Consider the following 27,315-nt stretch of genomic DNA (forward strand, 5'->3'; position numbering starts at 1 on the left):
CGCCCTGTCTGTTGAGGTACCACATGGCAGTGGTGTTGTACGTGAACACCTGCACTACTCTTCCTGGGACAGAGGGAAGGAATGCTTTGAGTGCAGGACGAATCGTCCGGAGCTCCAGCAGGTTGATGTGGAGCTCTGACTCCACCGGAGACCAGAGGATCTTGATCCCCATCTCTCCCATGGGGCTCCCCATCCTAGAAGTGATGCATCCGTCACCACTGTGTACCTCGGTTGGGGAAGGGAGAGGGATCTGCCGTTGACCCAATCTGGGTTCGATAGCCACCACTGCAATTGAAGAGCAGTGCCCTCCAAAATCTGAACACAATCTGAAAGATTCCCCTAATGCCGTGCCCACTGAAACTTCTGGTCCCACTGCAGAGCCCGCATATGCCACCTAGCATGATCCACCAGCAGGATGCAGGAGGCCCAGCAGCCTCAGGGTCATTCTGACCGAAACCGAGGTTAGAGGCTGAAAGATTGGAATCAGAACCCGAATATTCCAGACTCGCTGCTTGGGAGGATATGCCCAAAACTGCGTTGTGTCCAGAACTGCTCAGATGAAAAGGAGCTCCTGCGAAGGAATCAGGTGTGACTTCTGCACGTTTATGGCGAACCCCAGCGAATGCAGGAGGTTGGCCTTAGTCTGGAGGTGGGAGACAACTGCCTGGGGCGAGCCCGCCTTCAACAGCCAGTCGTCGAGATAGGGGAAGACTGGAACCCCTGATCTGCGCAGATGAGCTGTGACCACCGCCATCAGTTTCGTGAACACCTAAGGGATGCTGGTAAGGCCAAAGGGAAGCACAGTAAACTGAAAGTGCTTGTGGCCTACCATGAACCGCAGGTAACGCCGGTGGGCCGGCAGGACGGGGATGTGAAAGTAAGCATCCTGCAAGTCCAACGGTACCATCCAGTCTTCCAGGTCGAGGGCAGACAAATCTGAGCTAGTGTCAACATTTTAAACTTCTCCTTCCGAAGGAAGCGGTTGATGTTCCAGAGATCCAAAATAGGACGCAGGCCTTTGTCCTTCTTGGGCCCCAGAAAGTAGTGGGAATAGCAACCACAAACTACTTCTGGGGCAGGAACTCGCTCAATGGCTCCCTTGGCCAAGAGTGCCGAAACTTCCTGTTGGAGAAGTGTCAGATGATTCTCCGACATGCGATGGTGGTGAGTTGGCATGGAGGGAGGGGTAGTCTCGAAGGGGCAGGAGTAGCCCCTTTGGACTATCTGCAAACCTTGCCTGTCCGACATGATGGTGCACCACTGGAGGAGGTGATGTCGTTTCCTGCCGCTCACTGGCGATTGGTGGCCCTAAAAGGTCGGACTAGGAAGGTTTGGAGGCTGCTGCAGAGGGGCAGTGATGGACTGGCCCGCTTGCTGGCTCCCAGACCCATGGCAGTGGTTCCCAAGTCCCCAGTCGCGCAGAGGTTGAAAAGCTTGCGCCGGGCTAGGGCTATGGGTGGAAAGTGGCGGGGCACCCCTTCCGTAGCCGCGATAGGGGCGAAAAGCAGACTGCGCAGGCTGGGTGGTGGAGAGGACCAAGGACTTGGCCGTAGCCTGAGAGTCCTTAAAGCGCTCTAGTGTGCTGTCTGCCCTCTAGCCGTACAGGCGACGGCCATCGGAGGGCATGTCCATAAGGGTGGCTTCGACATCCCCTGAAAAACCAGTCGACCTCGGCCAGGCATAGCGTCGAATGGCTACCGACTGTGAAATCTTCCTGCCTCGTGAGTCAGTGGTGTCCAGTCCAGAGCGAAAGGTAAACTTGGCTACATATCTTCCCTCGGCAACTGCACAGGAGAGTACAGCCTGGGCCTCCTCCGGGCGCTGGGGCAGCACCTGCGCCACCGTATCCCGCACTGAGTGTGTGTAACGTCCCAACAGACATGCAGTGTTTACTGGCCGCAGTACCCAGCTGGAGGAAGAAAACATCTTCCCAAGGTGGTCCAGCTTTTTGGATTCCCTTTCAGGTGGTGTGTTAGGGAATGCGCCTTTGGACGAGGAGGCTTGTACCACCAAGCTCTCATGGGAGGGGTGTTGGGAGAGGAAAGACAGGAGCCGGGCGATCATCCTACCCACAGGAGCCCCCATGTTGGGCCTGGACCAGGTGCCCAAAAGCATGTCAGTGAGGGCTTTAGTGAACAGCAGCAGGGGCTCCGAAGGACTCACAGAATGTTGAAGCACATCTGTCAGGAGGTTAGTCCTGACCGCCACCGTAGGTAGCTCGAGGTTGAGAGCCTCGGCCGCCCTACACAACCCCACTGCGTAAGACGCCCCCTCCTTCGTAGCCATGGTAGGAGACAACATGCCACGGATTGGGGAAATATCTAGTCCACTGTCATCCCCCTATTCCTCTCGTCAGTCCGGGTCATATTCTAACTGGTCAGTTAAAGGGTCTCCAGACCCATCCCAGTCCTCCTCACTCTCCTCTGGTTGCCAATGTTGCCTAAAAGAATCAGGGTGGAACAAGGGTACAAATGTACCCGTTGGCGCTGGAACCGGCGTCAATCGGCACTGAAACCAGCGTCAGTCGACGCCGGTCCGGATCCGTATCCACGTCTGGGTGGAGGCAGGGGTCGATGCTGGCTGGGGACACAACCAGCGTCGGCTGCATATGTGGTGCCGATAGAATCGGCACCGGGGGAGGTGTGGTCAGGTCGACCGGCGATGATCCAGGCCTGGATCCCAGGGGGGCCTGCGGTGCTGGGGCCTAAGCTGTTGGCGTCGCAGTCCCAAGCCGAGTCCACAGGGCCTGAAGGCGCGCTAGCAAAGTCGGGTTGCCCAAAGATGGCAGGCATCGCTTCGTAGAAACTCAGAAACTGGGCAGGGGTCGCTTCGGGTACCGTGAAGGGAGGGAAACTCGGAGTCGACCCAGCGGGCTGCGAACGCGGAGCTGTGGAAAGGGAACCATTCACATCCCTCGTCGCGTCAGCCGATGGACGGGGAGAAGTTGAAGAGCAACTATGCTTCTTCTACTTTTTTGTGCTTCGACTTACCGGAGAAGTGTGAAGACTTGGAAGAGGACTGGTGGTGGTGGTGGTGGCTCCGCGACCGATCCCTCGACCTACCACGCGACATCGAGCAGTGTGGAGCGCCTCGAGAAGCTTTCAAGACTGCTCCCGCAAAGACTTCAGATTCATGGTCTGGCAGTCGGGACACAACCTGGAGTCGTGGTCGGTCTCAAACAGAACAGGCACCGACATCAACAGTCGGCAGGTACCGCAATCCTTGAAACCGGGCTTCCCGGATGTGCATCAGGAGTCAAATACTCAAAAACGGCATCGACGAAAGTCAGCAAATTGTCAGGCAAAAAGTGACTGGAGGTACCGCTCTCTCCGGATCTGAGTTGGTTAACGCGGAAAAAGAAGGAACTGACGTCAGCGTTCGAGGGCAGAGTCTACGTAGCCACCGCAACGTTATCCCGGCGAACACAAAGACAAACCCGGAGCCTACCGACGCCATCTTTCGATGCGCACGGGTACTGCTGATAAAGGAGACTAGAACTAATTATCTCTTTCAGATCTGATGCTTACTGAGCGTGATTAGACGTTTAGACTCCAAGGCAATCTGATCCTCGAATGTAAGTGTCTTCTTCAGTGGAAGAGTGTCATGTACCTTAGGTAGAGGATACGTTGAGATTTTGCCAGTCAGTAGGTGAAAAAAGAGTCTTTTGATTTGTGTCCAGCTCTTCCTGGAGATGCTAGAGTATCAGCTGCTCCAGAGCCTGCAGCTGACCGGCCCATGATGCCAAGCCATTCAATGTCAAAGTAGTATTCTGGTTCACAAGTCTTGACCTGGGTTTCAGTGCGGGTTGATGTTTCAGAGCCAAAGGGAAAAATTCCTGGCGATTTTGGTGCTGGAGGAGCTGACATTCTTGAAGCCAACCAGCAGTGGAGGGATCAGTATCTGCTCCGAGGCTTTATGTTGGTGCGGACCATGGCTTGCAGGCAGGGATTGCAGAAAAGTGCCCCTTTTTGACATGGTCACCAGCACCTTTTGCTCACTCGTACTGATTTTGCTGATTGGTAGTGCAATAGGGCCCTGCTAACAAGGCCCTGGTGCTCTTTCCCTAAAACAAAAGACAAACGTTCAATTGTAATGAATTGATAAGGACTTAAGCGCCCCAGTAAGTCCCTAAGAAATGCTATCCCTGGTGCCTAGGGCATGGGTGCTAAAGAGGGTTCCAAAGGGCTGCAGCATGGATTATGTCATCCTAAGGATCCCACATGCAATCTGCATGCAGACTTATAGTAGGATGTGCGAAATAGTACAAACCTTTCTAAAAACACAAAACTCGCTGTGTGCCATGTCCCTATACACTGCATGTACTATATGGAAGTCACTTCAACAGCAGGCCTAGGAGCCCTTAGGCAGGGTGCATTATATTACATGTGAGGACATATGTGCATGAGCAGATGTTCCCAGTAATGCCTAGTTCCATTGCTAGACATTGCAAGTGATCGGGAAGCCATCTTAAGGTATATGTACTGGGCACTGACCATTACAGGTTACCCAGCTACGTAACACTTCACTGAAAATACTGATGTTTGTTATCAAACATCTTGCCTTAATAAATCCATACTGATGCCATTACCAGATGTATGAAGACATGCTCCCAGAGGACACCTTGCAGGGGACCCCTAAAACTCTACTAGTCCCATAGCGTGCTGGCTGACTGGTATCTTCCAGCATGCCACCACAGATTTGTTTCTGAGCCCCCTGCAAGGGAGAGCCGCTGCTCCTAGGTCAGAAACAATGCCTGCTTTGATGAAAGGTGTTCACACCTCTTCCAGCAGGTTGGCTATCAGATTAGCATATCAAGGCCAGAGGATCCATATCCTCTACTGCGTTTGAAATGCAACGGCTTCGCCCAGACCTGGGGAAAGCCATCCCTGAGGCCTATTTGGCACCAAAGCAGGTGGGAAATTAGGCAGTCAGAAAGAGTATCACACTTCCAGGCTAGGCACACCCCTAAGGTGGAACACCTGAAGTGGACAGTTGAAGAAGGGTTTCACCATCTTGGTTTTGGTGAAACTAGAAACTGTGGGTCAGGATTATGCACACTCCTCACAGGAAGTGGTCATCTAGGGGGTGTAGACCCCCAAGGGGTAGGTAGGCCATTGGCTATTACCCTACACTCCCCAAACACCCCTAAACGTAGTATTTAGGGGTCCAACAGATACCAGAGAGACAGATTTGTATATCTGGGAACAGAAGAACAAAGAATGCTTGTTTCCGGTTTAGAAAGGACCCGGGTTGGAAGTTTAGGCTGAACTGCTCCCATGAGGAGCATGGTCAAGATTGATTTGCATATGGCTGGGTCCAAACTGAGGGGACATAGTGGGCAAAAGAAAAATGGATTTACCCCAGATCTCTTGACTGAGGTGAATGTTTGATTCATTCAGCATTCGGTCCATCATTTGTTGCCAGGCACTTTTCGCCCTAAGTGGGATGGGTATTGCCAGACGTGGGTCCCTTGCTCTCTGTGCCACTGGATTCAAGCTAGCCTGGCTAAGGAGAGGTGTTACCTGCTGAGGGACTATGCAGCCATGGACCAAAAGAAAAGTGAGGAGGAGAAAGAACTGTAAACCAACCCCCTCCTTTCCCACTGCCCTCTTTCAATGACCCCATTGAAACCATGTCTACCTAACTCACATATTACAAGTAGCTCTGAATCCCTCCCCAATGGAATGTATATGTAAAAATACATTTGAACCAAAGTTAAAGTGGACTGCCTTCCCTAAAGGGGATAGGTACTACTTCTTTATAATCTATGTATTACACACTTTTAAGCACTTAATACAAAAAGACCAAAAGAAACACGGTTCCAATATGCTCGTTTCCAGTCCAGGGAGGACTAAGCTTGGCAGTTTGGTCTGAACTGTTCGCATGAGGAGCAGGATCAAGACTGATCTGCATATGGCTTGGTCCAAACTGGGGTGGCGTAGTGGGCAAAAGAACAATGGCTTTAACCCAGATCTCTTGACTGGGGGTGAATGCATGATGCATTCAGCATTCCGTCCATCATTTGTTGCTGTAGCACACCACCAGGTAAGGCACCCGCCTAAGGTGGGCCACCTGAAGTAGACAATTGAAGGGTTTCACCATATTGGAAACAAGGAACTCTGGGTCAGGATTATGCGCACTCCTCGTAGGGAAGGGGTCATCTAGAGGGGGGTGTAGATCCCCCCTCTTCCCGGGGTAGGTAGCCCATTGGCTATTGACCTACAGCTGTGCATCCTCCCAAGCCTTTGGATGACTGTCCAGCGCTTTAATAACCACTTAGCATCTCCCTTGGGGTGGAGGAGCGATCCCCCTCTATCGGCAGACAAAGATTGCACTTGTCCAGTACGCCGTTCTGCTGCCCATTGGGTCCATGAGGGAGCAACATGACAGGAAGAGGTTTTCGTGGTTCCAAGAGGTCAGTCCGGTCTCTCCACCAAGGGTTGAGATGCTAGACCCTCCAGGAGCCACTCCCTGCAACAATACCCAGGGTACTAGGGCACCTGTAGCAACCAAGCCTTGTTGAGTCTTCAGCCCAGACACCACTGCCATCAAAGCGACATGCATGACAAAGTATTTTAGGACCAATGAAGCTGAAACTGAGAAAAGCTCTGCTGTTTTTCCTCCCCACTATAAGTCTAACGACAACCTTGAGAGTCTCCAGCACAGGTGGCCAGCCAGCAAACGTTTATAGTGAACCCGAGCAAATGCAGGAGGTCCACCCTAGTCTGGAGATGGGAGACGAAAGCCAGGAGGGCCCGCCTTCTTCAGCCAGTCAGCAAGATAAGGGAAGTCTGGAACCCCTGTTCTGTGCAGATGAGTTAAGACCACCGCAATCCCTTTCGTGAACACCCGAGGGTCACCAGTGAGGCCAAAAGGGAACATGGTAAACTGAGATGGTGCTCGTGGCCCACCAAGAACCGTAGGTAGCGCCTGTGGGCTGGCAGGATGGGAATGTGGAAATTAGCGTCCTGCAAGTCCAACACCACCAACCAATCTCTGGGGTCGAGGCCAGACAGAACGTGAGCCAACATGAGCATTTTGAACTTCTCTTCCGGAGGAATAGTCTGAGGGCCTGTAGTTCTAGAATCGGCCTTTGTCCTTCTTGGCCACCAGAAAGAAGCGGGAATAGCAACCATGACTTACTTCTGGCGTTGGCACCCTTTGTATTGCTCCCTTGGCCAAGAGAGCACAGACTTACTTCCTGGTGGAGAAGTGTCAAATGATCCTCTGACATGCGATCGAAAGACCGTGGCATGGAGGGAGGGATAGTCTTGAAGGGGAGGGAGTAGCCCCTTCGGAGAATTTGCAGATCCCACCTGTCCGACGTGATGGATTGCCAGTGGGTGAGGCTGAAGGCGAATCCTGCCTCCCACTGGCCGAAGATGGGCCTAGAACTTTGGACTAGGAAGGCTTGGAGGTAGTGGAAGAGGGGAGTGGTGGACTGGCCTACCCTATGGCTCCCAGACCCCCAAGGACGCTGAGCCCCGGGTCCGAGGCCAGACAGAGGCTGGACAGCTTGCCTGTACCTGTGGCTACACAGGGCCGGACGTGGTTGGGCGCCACTTCCGTAGTCACGAAAGGGACGAAAAGCAGACTGGGTTGGACGTGACGACGCAGTGCGGCCCAAAGACCTGGCAATAGCTTTAGAATCCTTTAAGCACTCAAGCGCCGATTCTGCTTGGTCACCAAAAAGATGACGGCTAACAAAATGCACATCCATCAATGTTGACTGGACATCCCTGAAAAGCCAGATGTACTCAACCAGACGTAGCATCTTAGCGCTACCAACATGGCAATCATTCTGCCTAGTGAGTCAGTGGTATCTATTCCACACCTAATGGCGAATTTGACTGCGTCTCTCCCATCCGTAACAGCTTGGGAGAGAACGGCCTGGGCCTCCCCCGGGCAGCACCTACGCGACCGTATCCCAGATGGAGTGGAAATAACAGCCCAAGAGGCACCTGGTATTCACCGATCGCAGTGCTATGCTGGATGAAGAGAACATACGCTACCCAAGATAATCCAGCTTCTTGGATTCCCTATCTGGGGGAGCAGAAGGGAATGCACCCTTAGAAAAAGAGGCTTGGACCACCAAGCTCTCAAGGGAAGGGTGTTGGGTCAAGAACATTGTGTCGCTAGGAGCCAGACAGTGGCGGCGGGCAATCATCCTGTCCACAGGAGCCTCTGTGCTGGGCTTGGACCAAGAGTCAGAAGGACATCTGTGAGGGATTCACTGAAGGCAACAGAGGTTCACAAGAGGAAGCCGCAGGCTGAAGCACCTCTGTCAGGAGGGTAGTCCTGACTGCAACTGAGGGGAGCTCGATGCCCAAGGCCTCTGCTGCCCTTACTACCACTGCATAGGACGCTCCCTCCTCCGTAGCCACGGTAGTGGGAGAAAGCAACCCAGTCTCTGGAGATGGGTCCAGACCACTGGCATCACCCAGGTCCTCTCGCCAGTCTGGTTTTTCCAGCTGGTTAGCTACAGGGTCTAGCGACCCCTCCCAATACTCATCACCACCAAAAGTACCCCCCGGCATCCGATTAGACATTGTCCGACATTGGTCCGGCTCTGTGTCCAAGTCAGGGATGGGGTCGACATCGGCTGGGGGCACAGCTAGTGTCAGGGGCATTGTTGTCGGGATCTGCTCCGGGGAAGGTCGAGTGAGATCGACAGGCGTTGATTCGGATCCAGTCCTGTATTCGCAGGAGCCCTCCAGAACCGAGACGCTGGCGCCGAAGTCCAGGGTCCCCGCCCCGCAGGGCTCCCAAAGAAGTAGGGCTGCCCAAAAACGAGGTGTAAGGCCTTGTAAAAGGTCTTAAGTTGGGCCTGAGACATTCCGGCTCCGGAAAGGATGGGAGGAGCGGAGTTGTCTCAGAAGTAGGCTCTGGAGACCATTCCTTGGAACGGTGACGCCCTGAGTTCCGGGTTACGTCTGCCGACCAACGTGGAGAAGAAGGTGCCTGCGCTTCTTCGCCTTCTTGTGTTTGGACTTACCCGATGACCTAAATGACTTGGGAGTGCGACGGGGAGTGGGGGCTCTGTGAACGGCCTTGGGACCTTCCTCTCAAACCAGACAGGGAACGACACAGAGCAGGCCGCTGAACCTCCAGCAATGTTCGGGACCGCTCCGCAAAGTTTTCAGTGCCATGGCTGGCAGTCGGAACAGGACTTCGGGTCATGGTCACACCCTATACACCATTAGCACACGAGGTGCAGATCTGTCACAGACATCTTGTGACAGGCGCCACAGGGCTTGAAGCCGGCCGAAGAGACATCCCTCGCACAACAGGAGAAAAAGGACTCAAAAAAGATGTCCACAAAAAGTAAAAAAAGGTTACCCAAAAATAGGCTATGGGGTAGCTCTTTCTGGCTCTGTGCTAGGCTGGTGCGGGGAAAAAGAAAGAACTGACATCAGCGTGCAGGGGTGCATCTAAGTAGACACCGCAACATCATCTTGGCGACCCCAACGATGGAGACAACAGAAGCCACCTACCGACGTGCTGGGGTACTGCTAAAGAAAAATATCTGGATTCAGTCTGATGCTTGGGGGAAATTCTAAGGTAAGGAATCTATAAGTAACTATCTCTTTCAGTCAGATCAGGGGATTCGGTCTGCACAGCAGTCTCCCGTGAGGTCATTCCGATAGTTATAGGAGATCAGTGAACTACCACTGTGATGGGCCCACTTGGACGATGAGGACTATCCTGGTTATGTTTCTCATTAGCTTGAGGATGAAATCGGAAGGTCGGGAGAATGGCGTACACAAATTTCTTAGACCAACTGATCTAAAGAGTGCTCCTCAATGTGCCTGCCATATAATATCTGGATGCAGAACTTGGGTATTTCTTGTTTTCTGCGCTAGTGAATATGTCCATTTCTGGAAATCCTCATTAGAAAAAGATATTATGTTGTACATCTGCTGAGAGTCTACACTTCCCCATATTGGTCATCAGTTTTTGAGAACAGCCATTACTACATGGTCTGGTCTTGTAGAAAGAGGGTTCTGTATTTTGTGTAATGTCATTTTGAAGCTCAGTAGGAAAGACTTGAGTATGCAACTCCAGCAAGTTAATTTTGTAACTTTGTTTCTTTGTCGGACTACATTCCTTGAACTTGGAGCTCATCAATGTATGCTCCCCTATCTAATAAGAAAGCCTCTGTTACGATGGCCTAGGATGAAGTGTCTGAATTAAAGTGTACACCCTTTAGGATATACACCAGTAAGAAAGTGTCTGTTGACCCCAGAGAGAGAGTTAATGTGCGTTTCCACGTGAGTAAGAGCTGGCACAATTGTCCTCCAGCACTATTGTAACAGTCTAATCAGCCAGGGGATGTTCAGCAGGAAAAAATGCAGGGATCCATTGAGACCAGAAATAATGAAATTTGATGGGCCATTCTGTATCTTATCTATAGAAGGTCGATACTTCAGATGGAGCGTGAACTGTCTGGCCTCCTAAGGATGCACTTTTGCCTACTATGTGTATATGACCACTCGGATGGACTGAACTGGGATTTCCATAAACTGGATATGAGGCCCAGTGTTGAAGTACAGAGTGGGGTAAGCTGTAGTGACTCCGGGCTTCCTGTGAGCTCACTGCCTTTATAAGCTAATTCTCCACGTAAGGCCAGACACCAAACCTCATATTTCTGAAATGTCCTGCCACCACTGCCTTGCAGTTCAAAGAAGTTAGTGGTGCTGACTTGAGGCCAAAAGGAAAGACTATTTATAGTGCACATTGCTCAACAGAAAATTTAAACTTTTTTGCTTTCTGTACGATGGAGATAAAGAGTCTTGATGAACAAGTTACTTACCTTCGGTAAAGATACATCTGTAAGAAACATAAGTAAGTTATAGATTCCTTACCTTAAAACTATCCCCAGGTGTCAGACTGGATCAGGAAAGTTTTTTCGTACCTCTGTGAGTCGGAAGGTGGCGTCGGTTGGCTCTGCGTCCGTTGTTGGCGTCGTGGTCGCCGGGATGATGACGTGGGAGCTACTTAGATGCTGCCCTCGCACGCCTACGTTCGTTCTGTACACGACTTTCCGCGCCAGAAACACAGAGCCATGCAAGACACTGACCACTGGTGCACAAAACTAGGGGCCTAAAAGGATGTCCTAAACCCTACAAATCAGTTCGCAGAACGGGGAGGGTGGGTGGGGCGGTAAGGAATCTATAACTAACTAATGTTTCTTAAAGATACCGAAGGTAAGTTACTTGTTCATCTGAAAGGAACACGTTAGTTATAGATTCCTTACCTTAGAATAGATACCCCAGCAATACCAGCCCCGGTGGTGGGTCTGCGAACCAAGATCCCACCAGAAAGTCCTGGAGAACAGAATGGACAAAGAAGCCGGCTCTCCAGACTTGACTGTCCAGGCAGTAGTGTTTGGTAAACGTGTGCAGCAATGCCCATATAGCTGCCTGAAAGATGTCATTCAAAGGAACTGCTCTTCCCAAGGCAGTAGTGGCTTCTGTCGCCCTGGTGGAATGGGCATGTAGCCCCACCAGAGGCTCAGTTTTAGCCAGAGAATAGCACACTTTATACATAAAATGACCCATCGAGAAATGGTTCGCTTGTGCGCAGCCAGATCTTTCTTGGCACCCACGTAGCCAAAACAGAGTTGATCATCCACACGGAACTGTTTTGTGCGATCTAGATAGAAAGAAAGCGCATGTTTTGGGTCCAGACGGTGGAGCCGCTCTTTCGAAGGATGTAGAGGCGGAAAGAAGGTGGGCAAAGTGATAGTCTGCCGTTTGTGGAAGGCAGTGACAACCTTGGGCAGGAAGGATGGATGAGTCCTAAGGACAACTTTGTCCGTATGTATAGAGAGAAAAGGAGGCTTAGAAGAAAGCGCCTGGAGCTTACTCACTTGGCTGGCAGATATGATGGCCACCAGATACGCAGTTTTGAGAGACAAGAGCCTTAAAGGACAGTTGTGAAGCTGCTCAAAGGGAGCGCACATTAAATAAGTTAAAACCAGGTTTGAGTCCTACTGAGGCATAACAAAGGGCATAGGAGGAAAGAGAGGAGTTATGCCTTTCAAGAAGCGACTTACAACCGGGGGACTTGAAAAAAGACGTCTGATCTGGAAGCCGAAGGAAGACAGAGATGGCCGAAAGATAGCCCTAGATAGTGCTCAGAGCGAGCCCTGCTGGGCTAGAGAAAAAAGAAACAAGAGAACCTCAGAAAGAGGGGCAGAAAGGGGATCCACAGCCTTTCCTGTGCTCCATGCCACAAACTTGTTCTACCAGCAGGTGTATACCGTCTTAGTGGAGGAATACCTGGGTGCCAAGATTACATTACAGACTTCAGGAGGCAGATCAAAAGACGTCCACTGCAGCCACTTAATCTCCACGCAAGGAGGTGGAGACTGGACAGGTTCAGGTGGAGGACCGTCCCCTTCTGCTGCGACAGAATATCCTCCAGCAGAGGCAATCTGATTGGAGGATCGATGGCCATGTTGAGCAGCTCGGGATACCAGACTCTTTGTGCCCAATCCGCAGCCACAGGAAGTGGTATAGGCGGAAAGACATACAACAGACCGCAACTCCACTCAAGTCGAAAAGCGTCGCCTAGCAAGTGCCGCCTTAGAAATTCCAACACGCAGAACTGCTGACATAGTGCCTTCTCTTCGGTGGCAACTAGATCTAACCAAGGCTCTCCCCACTGTTGAAAGAGACCTTGCACGACCTCCGATTGAAGATGCCATTTGTGATCCATCATGCACCTGGGGCTGAGTTCGTCCGCCCTGGCATTCAGAGCACCTGCCAAGTCTTGACATAGGGTCCACGACCCCACCCCGCCCTGTTTGTTGCAATACCACATGGCGGTAGTGTTGTCCGTGAACACCTGCACTACGCTTCCCCGGACAGAGGGAAGGAATGCTTTCAGTGCAAGAAGAATTGCCCGGAGCGACAGAAGGTTAATGTGGAGCCGGGACTCTACCAGAGACCAGAGGCCTCTGATCTCCGCCTCTCCCATGTTGGCACCCCATCCCAGAAGGGTGGCGTCTGTCACCACAGTGTGGTCTGGTTGGGGAAGGGAGCGGGATCTGCCATTGACCCAATCCTGGTTTGTGAGCCAATACTGCAGTTGTGGAGCAGTGCCCTCAGAGATCTGGACGCAATTGGACAGATTCCCCTGATGCTGCGCCCACTGGAACCTTCAGGTCCCACTGCAGAGCCTGCATATGCCACCTGGCATGATCGACCAGCAGGATGCAGGAGGCCATGAGGCCCAGCAGCCTCAGAGTCATTCTGACTGAAACCCAGGATAGAGGCTGAAAGATCGGAATCATAGCCTGAATATCCCGGACTCGCTGTTCCGGAGGATAGACCCGAAACCGCGTCGTGTCCAGAACCTCTCCGATGAAGGAACTTCTGAGAGGGAATCAGGTGTGACTTTGGCACATGATGGAGAACCCCAGCAAATGCAGGAGGTCGGCCCTAGTCTGGAGGTGGGAGACTACAGCCTGGGACGAGCCGGCCTTCAACAGCAAGTCGTCGAGATAGGGGAAGACTGAAACCACTGATCTGTGCAGATGAGCTGCGACCACCGCCATCACTTTCATGAGCGCCCGAGGGATGTTGGTAAGGCCAAGGGGAAGCACGGTAAATTTGTGGCCTACCGTGAACCGTAGGTAACGCCAGTGGGCCGGCAGGACGGGGATATGAAAGTAAGCGCCCTGCAAGTCCAATGCTACCATCCAGTCTTCCAGGTCGAGGGCAGACCAGACCAGAGCAAGTGTCAACATTTTGAACTTCTCCTTCCGGAGCAAGTGGTTGACGTCCCTGAGATCCAAGATAGGACGCATGCCCATGTCCTTCTTGGGGACCAGAAAGTAGTGAGAGTAACAACCAAGACCTGCTCCTTGGACAGGAACGCACTTGATGGCTCTCTTGGCCAAGAGAGCCGTAACTTCCAGCTGGAGAAGGGCCAGAGGATCCTCAGACATGCAGTGGTATCTTGGTGGCATGGCTGGAGGGGTAGTCTCGAAGGGGAGGGAATAGCCCCTTGGGACTATTTGCAAAACCCACCTGCCTGCCATGATGGTGCGGGGAGGTGATGGCGAATCCTGCTGCCCACTGGCGTTTGATGGGCCTGAAAGTTCGGACTGAGAGGGTTTGGAGGCTGCTGAAGAGAGGGGGTGGGGGGGGTTGGTCGACTGGCCAGCCTGCTGGCCCCCGGAACCATGGCGGTAGTTTCCACATCCCCTGCCGCACAAAGGTTGGGTAACTTGCTCCGGCCTGTGGCTCTGGGCGGGACGTAGTGGGGCACCCCTTCCGTAGCCAAAAATGGGCTGAAGAGCAGACTGTGCATGGCAGGTGGAGAGGCCCAAGGAGTTGGCTGTAGCATTGAGTCCTTGAAATGCTCTAGAGCGTGGTCTACTTTGTCGCCAAAGGGGCGACGGCCACTAAAGGGCATGTCCATCAAGGTGTTCTGCACATCCCCTTAAAAGCCAGTTGACCTCATCCAGGCATAGCAACAAAGTGCTACTGACGTTGAAATGGTCCTCCACAGAGAGTCAGCGGTGTCCAGCCCACAACGGATGGTAAGATGGTAAACTTCGCCGCATCCCTCCCGGCGGCGATAGCCTGGGAGAGCACTGCCCAGGCCTCCTCCGCACACCGAGGCAGCACTTGCGCCACAGTATACCACACCAAGTGGGAATAACAGCCCTAGAGACATGCGCAGTTTACCGACAGCAGTCCTAAGCTGGCGGAAGAGAAAATTTTATTTCCAAAGTGGGTCAGCTTCTTGGATTCCCTTTCCGATGGAGCAGTAGGTAATGTGCTTTTGGAAGTGGAGGCTTGGACTACCAAGCTCTCCGGGATGGGGTGTTGGGAGAGTAAAGTGGGGTCACCTGGAGCCGGGCGGTGGCGTCGGGGCAATTATACTATCCACGAGAGCCCTGTTTTGGTCCTGGACCACGTGCCCAAAAGGACGTTGGTGCGGGCCTCATTAAACGGTAGCAAGGGCTCCAAAGAGCTCACAACCGGTTGAAGCACATCTGTCAGGAGGTTAGTCCTGACTGCCACAGTAGGAAGCTAGAGGTTGAGAGCCACGGCCGCCCTACGCAACACCACTGCATATGACGCTCCCTCCTCTGTAGCCAGGGTAGGAGGGGACAACATGCTAAGGTCAGGGAAGGTGTCCAAACCACTGGCATCCTCCAGTTCCTCTCTCCAGTCCTGTTCACTGTCCAGCTGGTCAGTCAGAGGGTGACCGGACCCCACCCAGTCCTCCGCCTCATCCTCTGGGTTCCATTGAGGTTAAAAAGGGAAGCCAGGAGTGAACAGGGGCACAAAAACCCCTCTCGGCACCGGATCCGTCGTCGGATGATGCTGGTCTGGCTCCGGGTCCATGTAGGGATGGAGGCCGGGGTCGACGCCGGCCAGGGGACCGACCGGTGTCGTACGCGATAGTGGTGCAGGAGGAAGCGCCCGATGGTGGAGGTGTAAACAGGTTAACCAGCGCCGATGCATATCCGGGCCTGGTTCCGGGGGGGGGGGGGGGGGGCAGGAGGGGCTGCGGTGTCTGGGCCGGAGCTGCTGGCGGGAAAGTCCGCAAGCCCGAAAGCGCATAGGCGGGAGTCCGCATGCCCGGAGGCACGCAGGCGGTTCGGTCCGCCCAAAGATGGCATGCATCGCCTCGTAGAACGTACAAAGCTGGGCAGTAGTCACTCCGAGTCCCGGAAAGGGAGGGAAACGTGGAGTTTATGGAGCCACGGGAGGGGCACCACCCACGTCCCTCGTAGAATCGGCCAACTGACGAGGAGAAGTCGAAGTGCGACGGTGCTTCTTCCACTTTTTCTATTGCTTTGACTTACCGGACCCCGAGTGAGAAAACTTCTAACACTTGAATGAACCGTGGTGGCTCCGCAACCGGTTCCTTGAATTACCCTGGGACCTCGAATGGCCGACTGCCGGTGCTCAAGCAGCTTTCGGGACAGCTCCGGCAAAGCCTTCGGTGCCATCGACCGGCAGTCGAAACACGAATTGGTGTCATGGTCACGCTCCAGGCAAAAAAGACACACCCAGTGCGGATCCGTCACGACGTCATCCGATGACAGGAACTGCACGGCTTGAAGCCGGGCATCCCTCGTGCACCTTAGGAGTCGAAGACTTGAAAAAAGAATTCGACAAAACTTGAGAAAAAAAGTCAGTCAAATAGTGACTGGAGGTACTGCTCTACCCTGATCTGTGCAGGGGGGGGGGGGGGGGATATGGGAAGAAAGAACAGACGTCAGAGCGCGAGGGCACAGTGTCCAAGTAGCTGCCGCAATGTCATCCCGGCGACCACAACGCCAACAACGGACGCGGAGTCGACCAACGCCAACTTTCTGGTTCCAGTCCGACGTCTGCGGGTAGTTCTGAGGTAAGGAATCTATAACTAACGTGTTTCTTTCAGACCTATGGCATACATCCCACTCCCTAGATGGGAGTGCCAAAATAAATGTCTCCTCCTATATGCATTTGCTGTTCTTAGGTCTAGAATTGGGTGATTTTCATGCATACTTTTGAAACAAAGTAACAGAAGTAAACTGCTGCTGTTTCATGGCTGCCTTTTCCTTTTGTGGACTTAGGATTTTGGTGCGGCCAATGTTGCTGATAGTGTTGCAACTAATGAGGGGCTTGATCCCCCTCTCTGTTGGTGGTACTGCCTGTCATAGGGTATGGACTGATGTTTACTCTAATCCGCTCCTTAAGATTCTCTATTCCCACAACCCTGAATGTCTGGCTTCATGAGCTGCCTTTCATTATCAGATTTGCTCCAAATAGAGTGGATCCAAAACGCAATCTTCAGAGTCAGGAGACTAAGTAGAAGGCTGTGCATTGGTTCAAATGGAGTGTGCCTGAGGAAAGTAAGGACCAATATGAGATCCCACCTGAGCTAGAGATATACAAGACATCCAACAGTTTGGCTTGTATTGCGGGTTCCACAGTAGGCTACAAACTTGTCCCGGCGCAGAGATTTTCTAGTGGGATGCCTGGCAGCAGGGATGACTTCTTCAGGAGGCATATCTAGCAAAATCAACTGCTGCCATTCAATCCCCTTACATGAAGGAGCAAATTGCACAAGTTTGGAGCAGGAACTCGCCATGTTGTTGTGGCAAGTGATCAACCGGAAGTGGTAGCCTGATTGGAGGAAGGATCCTTATGCCCAGAAGATTCCGGTACTGCAATCTTCTTCCCCAATTCAGAGCCACTAGGATTATTTGGACCTAGTTGTACCTGTGTATCTGGTGATCTTCAGAACTCGGGCAGAAGAGGCAGCGGTTGAAAGGCATTCATGAGCTTCACTCGATCCGGAATGAGTCTCTGAGAGAAAGCTTCAGCATGCTAACGTTTTGATGCTATGCAATCAAGCCAGATGCGGTCTCACAGGGTTGGAAAGCCCTAAGAAAACTGCTCGGCTTTCTCTGAAGCGGCTCGGCTTTCTCTGAAGCGTTCCAACGCTGAGTCAGCCTTATCACCAAACAGGCTAGACCAATTGAATGGTATACCCAAAGAGGTGTAACATCACCAGAGAAGTCCATCGATCCAAGCATGACGCCGAAGCACTAAGCTAGTGCCGACTGCTCTGCCCAAGCAGTCAGTAAAGTCCAGCCCAGAAATGATCTATTTGGCTCGGTCTTGTCCATCCTGGATGGTTTAAGCCAGGTAGGCTCAAAATTCCTCAGGGACTGTAGGCAAGTTCTTGCCAACCATGTCACATTAAGCATGGAAATATCGCTGAAACAAACAGCTGGCACTGACTGACTAGAGGGCTAATCTGGTAGAGGAAAACATCTGTTACCCAAATGTTTGGATTACTTTGGATTCTCTATCCAAGTGAAGTTATTAGGAATGAATTGAGGATTCACCCTGATACTTTAAGCATCAACCACCAACATTACTCGTGTAAGGTGGTGCCTTATAAAGTCACGATCGCCCAGCAAGCACCTGCGGCACATGGCATTCTGCATGTTCAGCACTTGGCAGAAACAAGGGTTAGACCAGGGGCCCATGTGAGTTCCAGTCAGGGCTTCACTGAATAGTAGTAAAGGCTCAGAGTAGGTCTGCACATGTTGCAAAGCTTTGGTCAATTCATTAATTTGTTCCGATTTTCACAGTGTGCAGTTTTAAATCCAATACCTTCGCTGCCAGTCTCATCACCATGGCAAAAGATGATTTTCCAGGAGAAAAAGACGACTCAGTGGCCGAGGAAGTGTAGAACCAACAGGCCTCCTGCAAGTCCATGCACAAATTCTCATCATAGTATGATGGAAAATAATCCTCATCGTCTCCCTCGCATCTCCAAACAGTGGCTGACTCTATACAGAGTCAGAGTCGAAAAGTTGTGGGAACGCTAGTTTGCTGCTCTGAGGAAAGGGCGTGTCTCTGTCTGAATTCAGGAAATGACATCAGTCTAGCAGAGCCTAATTTGACTCAGTGTTGGAAAGGACTACTGGGACTGCCAGTGCGAGCTTCAAGGTCAACGGGACGGGTGTGGATTTTGGTGCTGATTGGACATCTGCTCTGACATCGGAGCGGAACCCAAGGCAGGTTCAGTAGACACAGAAAGCCCCAGGGTTGGACCGGTTGGCAGTAAACTAAATAAAGGCCTCTGTGAATCCATGGGGCCTGAAGGCGCGCCAGAGGGACTCGGATGAGTGCCACAGATAACATGTGATGCCTCATATTGTTCTGGAAACTCAGGATGGATTAGTATTAGTTGAAAATCCGCCTCACTCAGTGGGGGATGAGAAGCGAGCTTGAGCAGCACCCCACCGTCCTTGTTCATTTTCAGGCTGACAGTGGTGTAACTTGGATGAATTCTACTTTGCCTTCTTGCGCTTCCACTTCGATTTACTAGGCGATTTGGACCACAAAAAAGACCGGTCATTGGAAAGACCGTAAACAGGTCCATGCCCTCGCCTTTAAGCATGACTTCCTTCTTTCGGTGTTTGACAACATAAAGCTTTGCTTACCATTCCTGGATCACCACTGGATTTATAAGAGAACACTCCTTGCAGAACTTTGTGTCCCAAACTGAAACATCAGAAGCACACCTCGTGGAAGGGCTGTCAAAGACATTTGTTAGTGGCAATCCTGCTTTAGAAGAGGGACGTACTTCCCTTGTACACTGGAAAGTAGTAGTAGTTTCAGAATGAAAAAGTCAACTGACTAGGAAAAAAAGTTGGAAGCAAGTTCCTGATCAGAGTACAAATGCACTGAAAATAATTAACAGACGTTGAAGTGCAAAGGTGGAGCATATATGCAACTCCATCATCACTTCTAGGGCGGAATGAGGTCAACATGCAGCCAAAGAAGCCTTCTGGCATGAGGAAACACTGCAATTTTAACCATGCAGATGGGCATCTGTGGATAGTGGAAGGGTGAGGACTCTGCAGTAAGAAGTATGAATCAGAAAAACAGTTTATAAGACTTGCGAGTTAGGACTTAAAATAGGTTGGAAAATGCAGTATGAACTTTTAAGTTGCTTTTTTAATTTGTGTAAAAACTATACAAACTAAAAACCTTACTGAAGGCACCATTTGAAAAATCTAAAGGCACTGGAGAAGAGAAAATCAACTTACTTTTTGCACAGTATTTGTTTTCTTTCCGCGTTCTTCCAGATTTCTTCAAGCAGTTATCACAGATAAAGCTACAATAGAATATGAACAATCACAACAAAGGAACTTATAGCTGCAGCCTGCATGCACTGTAATTGTTTTTTTTTGAGGACTGACAAATGCATTTCTTGCAAGGTTGTTTGAAACACAAATCCTTCCTCCTATGAAATCAGTGCATGAGTGTATTGTAACTTGTTAAATCAGCTTTTACTAAGAAATATAATCAATTAATTTTTAACACTAATTTGCATCATCTCAAAACTTTATTTCAATTAAAATGCATTGGTGCAGTGTTGCTGTGAAAAAACTGATTTCTTGTATTTTTACATAGAAACGAATAAAAAAAAATAGCTATCATCAACACACTTTAAACACATTTCAAAATGTTGCACAAAACATAGGTAATTATATCAATTAATTATTTACCTTAAGCCCTTGACCCATAACTTTTAGCCCTAGCCATATAACTAAAATGCCATACTTGTAGCCATATACAACATACTCTCAATCCTTTACCTCAAAACCAATCCACTTAATCACAGCTTACTCCATACCCTTAACCTCCATGCCCAGCACTCTATACCAACGACAACTTAAGCTCTATACCCTACAGCCATAGCTCTTAACCTCTAGCCTTATACCCTTAACCTCATACACTCAACCCCTTTACCTTCATTTTCAAACTATTACCCTATACCTGTAATCAAATCAACCTTAATCCCTGTGTCCCAACACAGAAGACTTTATATTGTAACCCCCTTTACACCTACCTCTTAACTCTATACCGAAGCCCTTAAATCTCCAATCTCAAACCTTTACTCAACATCTAACCCCTAATGATAACCCCTTACCCGTAAAACTCTAACACGGTCATTCCTTTGGGTAGTGTTCCTTTGACTTATTTTTATCACTCATGACTAGAAAGTATAATTTCCAAGTTGTGAGTTAATAACCTTAACATTTTACTCCAGGGATAAAATGTACTCAAGTTTGATGGGAGGTATTTGTCAGATCCTATTGGATTAATCTTAACTGATATTCTATATTTTACTCAGAAAGGGGGGCGGGGGGCGACTATAAACACATACTGCCATGGAGTTATAGCAAGGATGGTATATTCTATAACATACAGTAAAACTGCACCCATTGATAACAAATATAAAATTACAACTGTTGGCTCAATCTAACAAAGCTGCACCATAAGCAGTTTCCCTTTAATGAGATAAGTATGTGTGTTAAGATGATTTAGACTGTCTTTTGAAAGGGGAAGTGTGGAAAAGAAATATAAATGCATACTTGAAAAGTTTATTAAAGGTAAAGATATTGATGTTTGTGTTCATATGGTCAGACCTGGAAATAGGTGTTACTTTCAAAATCTAGGTAATCTGGAAAGATGGAATTCTTAAGATGGTTCCTATTTCAGACTGACGATGGTTAAAGAGATGGATTTTACTTTACTGAGTGAAGAAAAGTAGGATGAGGTAGTGACCTTTGTATAAAAGAATCTTACATTAGATGTTTTTATTTTTTTTTAAAAGACGTTTATTAAAGTTTCAGTTATACACAGCGTCTTGCACACAACCCGGAGGCTGGCCGCTATTGATCATGTGTAAAGTATCGCAACATCAATGCAATGGTAACGGCCATCCTCGCCAAGTTGTAAATCGTGTAAATAACATCTGAATACCTTCGGATATTTGTGTTCACAGACCTAGTCCGTCTCATTTTATAATAAATAACCACAACTTGTCTCTACGAAAAACAGGATTAAACCAGTCATTATCAGCATCCTACAGGGTTACATAATACAAGCATTTTCAATCGGGTCCTAAGTACATCATCACATTACGGAGACAGCCCCCTTCACAAGCCACATCCGTAGTCTTGCCTGGCACTCTCTGCGCCCCCCCCCCGGTCTAGCACGGCACATCTCGTAATTGCCACTACGACCCCCCCCCTAGATGTATTCCAAGTCACACAGTCTATATCGCAGCGGCTTAGACCACCACGCAGCACACCTATTCTAAAGACATCCCCTCCGTGCCCCAAACACACACAGAAGGCTATCACAGAGCAAAGACACTGTATCACACCCTCTACGGGTCATCATCAGGTTCCAGCTGTTCCTCCGGGGGCTCACATAGGTTCCCTCGATATTCGTTCCAATTATTCCATATTCTCGACCATTTCTTAGGGCACCCCCTATGCACATATACTGCCCTTTCCGCCACCATTGCTGAGTCCATATCATTACACCACCGAGTACATGAGGGTTTCACACCAGATCCCCATCTCCTAGCAATGTTACGCTTTGCAATGGCCATACCCAGTGTCGCCCAGAGTTGCAATCCCTTGTTCATATCAGTAGGTGACCAAATGTTCAGTATACAACACTTAGGTTCATTCTGCAGCACTACCCCCGCCGTCTCCGATATCTCAAACAACACCTCCTCCCAATATGATTGTATTTTAGGGCACTCCCATAATATATGATAAAAAGTCCCAGGGGATCCACAACCTCTGAGGCAGGTAGGTTCCGGGGTGCGCCCCAGTTTGTGCAGTAGAGTACGTGAATAGTACACTCGATGTAGTATTTTTAATTGTACCAGTTTCAGTCGTGAAGGTATGGTGGTCTCTCTGGGCGAGGCCAGTGCATGTAACCAGTCCTCATCAGCTATGTCTCCCAGATCTACCTCCCATCTACTGCGGAGGACTACCGTGGGGTCAGGGAGATTATTGACGAGCTTCCGATATGTGAGGGAGATCGCCTTCTTATCTAAGTGGTCAGTGAGGAGTCTATCCTCCAGGGGGGAGGATGCGGCCAGGATTGAGTCAGATGGGATGGCTCCCTGCAAGGCATGTTTGATTTGTGCATATCTATAGTGTTCATTTTCCTCCATTCCATACTTCTCTCGTAGGGCTGGGAATGAAATAACCTCCCCCCTTATCCATAGGTCTCCGATTGTCGAGATGCCAATTAAATCCCATTGCCTGAAACCTTTCGAATTCGACAGCGTGCCAAGTTTGGGGGTATCCCAGAGTGGTGTGGCTAGCGTAAGGACTCCCTCCCATCCTAGAGCTCTCTGTGCAGTGTGCCAGATCTTGATTGTGTGGGCCGTAGGGCCCATGAGTGTGTGCCGGCGTTTGTCTGAGTATAGTGCTTTCATAAGTTTGTCTGGGGGGAGAACGGTCCTGTCAAGAGCGTAGGCCGGATCCTGTTGCGGGGCATGCAGCCATTGGTTCACCACCATCAGTTGAGCTGCCCAGTAGTATAGCTTGACGTTCGGCAAGGCAATGCCCCCGTCATACCAACTACGTGACAATTTAGCCTGTGCTATACGGGCCGGTTTACCGTCCCATAAGAGCGCGGTGATCTCAGCATCGATGGACTTCAGATATGGGAGAGGGACCGGAAATGGGGTGTTTTGTAATGCATAGAGGAGTCTTGGGAGTGAGAGCATTTTAAAGAGGGCCGCCCTGCCCAGTAAAGTCAAAGGAAGGGAACGCCAGTGCTTCACATCCGACCTTAGCCTCTGTAGAGGTTTCAGTAGGTTTTCTTCCATAAAAACCGTCTCCTGTGGGGTGACGTATATCCCGAGATATTTAAACCCTCTGGCTACCGTTTGCAAGGTGCAGTCATGGGGTAGCATGGGCGCCGAACCGCGCAATACACACAAGAGCGATTTGGCCCAGTTAATGGTATATCCCGAGACGTCACCATAGGTCTTAAGTATGGCCATTAGCGTCGCTAGGGACGGGGTCGGAGACGTCAAATATAGCAGCACGTCATCAGCATAGAGGGAGATGCGGTCTTCCCATCCCTCTCCCCACGAGATGCCTCGGATCTGTGGATACATACGGATTTTCACCGCTAGCGGCTCAAGTATGAGGGCGAATAATAATGGGGACAGGGGGCAGCCCTGGAGGGTGCCGCGACCCAATGTGATCACGCGCGACGTGTGCCCATTCGCAATGACCTGTGCCAAGGGTGCGGTATAAAGGAGCCTAACCCAGCCACAGAAGTTAGGGCCAAAGCCCATCCTCTTGAGCACCGCAAAAAGGAACGGCCACTCCACAAGATCGAACGCCATGGTAGCGTCTAATGAGAGAATTGCGGCATCTTCCCGTAGTGTTGGAATGCGATGTAGTATTCCGTTTAGTCTCCGCAAATTAAGGGAGGTATTACGCCCAGGCATGAAACCTGATTGGTCTGGGTGTACCAGAGTTGTGAGGTGAGGTTGTAGACGCAGAGCCAGGAGTTTCGCTAGCACCTTTGCATCTGCGTTCATTAGTGAGATCGGCCGGTATGAGGATGTCAGGTCAGGTGGCTTACCAGGCTTGTGTATAGTGACAATAGTGGCCAACCTCTGATCCGGCGAGAGGGAGCCCCGGTCCAAGCAGTCAGCGTACATGGGAAGCATATGTTGGGTAAGGGTCGACGACATTGTCTTATACAGTTCGATCGGTAGACCGTTGGGTCCCATCGCCTTTCCAGTGTTTAGGGCTGCCAGGGCCACCCCCAACTCTTCCCCCGTCAGGTCAGCCTCTAGGGATTGCGCATCGTCCTGCGAGAGTGTGGAGAGAGGAATGTCACGTAGGAATTGTGTGCAATCGTCTTCTGACACTTCCGCACGTGCTGTATACACTGATTCATAGTAGGAAGCCAGTTCCTCCACTATGTCAGGGGGAGAGGTTGTGCAAGTACCGTCTGTGAGTGTCAATGCGGCTATCCACCTACTCGCCCTTTCCTTCCTTTCAATCCATGCAAGCATTTTCCCAGTCTTATCTCCTAATTCATAGACCCTGTGTAACGTGTCAGCTAACCTTGTCTTTGTCATGTCCTCTGCGTACGATCTGAATTCCTGGGAGGCCAATGTCAGCGTGTGCGCTGTGTCCTCTGTGGGGTCAGAGGCGTGTGCTAACTCCGCGGTCTGGACCGCTGTTTCGAGCGAATCTATGGTCAACCTCTGTGCCCTTTTATGCCTAGTGATAGTGGAGATGGCTTGCCCCCTGACCACTGTTTTGTATGCCTCCCATAGTATCGATGGTGATTCGACCGAGCCCACATTGTCTTCGAAGTAATTCGTGGTAGCTGTTTTGAGCGCTTTAGCAATGGTACGATTTTTAAGATACCCAGGATAGATCGGATAAATTCGCTGTTGTCTGGTGGGGTGCAATGTGTAGGTGAGTAGCACTGGGGAATGGTCAGAGATCCCTCGCAGTAGATGTTCTATGGACGCAATCTTTTCTGGGGGAACGGCTAGTGTCAGTAAGTAGTCCAGCCGGGAAAGACTACCATGTACTCCCGAAATAAATGTGTAATGTCGATCCCGGGGATGTTTGAGTCTCCATACATCTAACAGTCCCAACGCATCTAAGAATTCTCGGAACAGGTGGTCTGCTCTGGTAGCCTCTCGGGGAGGCTGTCGATCCACAGCAGCATCTGGCACCGCATTGAAGTCGCCACCAATAATTAGTTCCCCCTCTGGGAGTCCAAGCAGTAAGTTACCCAGGTCTTGGAAGGCTCCTTGATGTAACGCAGGGGGGATGTATACTGTTAGTATATTATATGGCCGTCCCTCCCATTGGCAACTGATCGCCGCAAAGCGTCCCTGGTCGTCAGCCCATGTGTGTTTGATAAGTAGGGGTGCATTTTTGGAAACCAGGATACCAACTCCACGTGAACCCGAGGAGAATTCTGCGTGTGTGACCATTTTAAACCCCCAGCGGTTAAGGGCCTGACAGGTCGTTCCCACCAGATGTGTCTCCTGGAGCAACACTATTGTCGGGGCCTTTCTCTTAAGGAATTGTAGGACCAAACCCCGTTTAATTTTGTGGCCCAGCCCATTGACATTCCAGGAGATGATAGTAAGCGGGGCAGTTACCAGCGGGGGTGAGTGTGGGCGAGGCGTTAAAAGGTCTTGGTCAGCCATGATTGTAGGTGCTCTTGTGTGTCAGGAACTTTGGATATAGCATTCGGACCGGGTCCAGCAACATTAAGTATGGGAAGCCTTGACTGTGGTGATGATGAGTGCCTGGTCCTGTGCAGAGGCAATACTGAGAGTGTCCTGCGCCAGTGTGCAGAGTCAGCCTATACAGGAACCTGTGACTATTGGAACTTCGGGACCTGACAAACGAACAAACACTGTTCACTAAGTGCAGGGGCGGTAGTGTCCCTGAATATGAAACTCGGTCAGGGGTCCAATACCAACTATCGTACCGAGTAGTGCTCAGAGCGGCTACAAAACCCTCCCCCTGTCGAGCTAGGTGGCCTATAGAAAATACCAGGCGTACCAGGTGGCCCCGCCCGTGCTGGCGTGGAGGGCCCAACAGTGTGCACTGGTTCCAGAGTGAGTGTCCTGTGGTCGTGTGTACATATAACCCTAGGAAAAACATGAGACTTAAAAGAGAACAATATAACTCGGCAAACAACCCCCCCCCGTCCATCCCCCCGCCCTGCCTCCCTGCTATAAGGACATAAAACCGCCCGCTCCCCCAACTTAGCAGAGTGCCTGCTCCCATTCCCCCCCAATGTACTTGCTTGCGGGGTAAGTGTTCCGTGGTACTAGTGACCCCATCAGTCACAGTCTGCTCTTCCTGTTCATAGTTCAACGGCAGCCCTTTCACCTCTCGTGGTCACCTGTGGATAAGACTGTGCCAATAAGGAACTAATATTTCAGGACATCGTTCGTCGGCTTCCGGTCCCTCCTCCAGCTCCTTGTCATGATTTTCTCCGGCCGCCGCTGGTGAAGTTTCTGCACTCTCGAACCGTCGGTTTCGTTGGCCTTTGCCCGTGCGTCCAGACCCTTCCACCCGACGCCAACCGTCCAGCCAGTCCCACGCCGCCTCCGGGGTATCAAAAAACCAAGCTTTATGATTATCCACGACCCTAAGTTTCGCTGGGAACAGCATCGAGTAGGGCAATTCCTTTGCTCGTAAGGCCTTTTTGACCTCAATGAAGGTTTTGCGGCGCCGGGCCACCTCGGCCGTATAGTCAGGAAAGAAGGCCAACGTAGAGTTTTGTATTTTGATGGGCGGGGCATTTCGGGCCGCTTGGAGTATGACATCCCTGTCACGGAAATTAAACAGCCTGGCCAATACAGGTCTTGGTGCTGCTCCCGGTTTCGGTGTTCCACCTGGGACCCTGTGCGCTCTCTCCACTGAGAAGAAGTTCGACAGACCTTTTGGTCTCAGTTCGGTCTTGATAAGGTCTTCTATGTAAAGGTCCATCGCCCGTTTGCCCTCCGATTCTGGAATTCCTAGGATTCGGACATTGTTACGCCTAGCCCGCCCCTCCTGATCGTCCAGCTTGTCCTGCAATTTCTTAGTGACCGCTTCCATCGGTTCCATGGCCAGCTGCAGTTCGGAGGTGTCCTCAACCAGGGACTTCGTGACCACTTCAACCTGCGCCACCCTCTCGGTCATTTTGTGAAGGTCCGCCCTCAGTAAGCCGACATCCGAGGAGATGGCCCCCACTGTAGTTTGGACATTAGTGAGCGTCCTCATTAAATCCTCGAGTGTCACCTTTTTTCCTCCGTCACCTTCGGGGCATTTGCCTACGGACGTGCGGCCTTCAGGGTGTTGCGAGGGGTTCTTCTCGAACGCGAATTTTTCAAGTCTCGACTGAGCAGCGTTGTGTCGCGTTCCTTTTCCCGCCATTCCGCCGTCCCCTCGTGGGCCGTCAGATGTGTCAG

The 27,315-nt window shown here is 50.8% G+C and overlaps 1 protein-coding gene across 1 annotated transcript in view; it reads right to left on the minus strand.

The window, feature by feature from the left end:
• The window catches only part of CREBBP (CREB binding lysine acetyltransferase), a 1,783,742-nt gene that overhangs the window by 467,067 nt on the left and 1,289,360 nt on the right, over nt 1–27,315 (minus strand). Inside the window, exon 23 of the mRNA XM_078663125.1 lies at nt 19,586–19,653. Coding sequence (XP_078519251.1) covers nt 19,586–19,653 — 68 coding nt within the window. The remainder of the gene's footprint in view (nt 1–19,585; nt 19,654–27,315) is intronic.

This window comes from Lissotriton helveticus, chromosome 10 (assembly GCF_964261635.1).
Source record: "Lissotriton helveticus chromosome 10, aLisHel1.1, whole genome shotgun sequence".
Taxonomy (NCBI): Eukaryota; Metazoa; Chordata; class Amphibia; order Caudata; family Salamandridae; genus Lissotriton; species Lissotriton helveticus.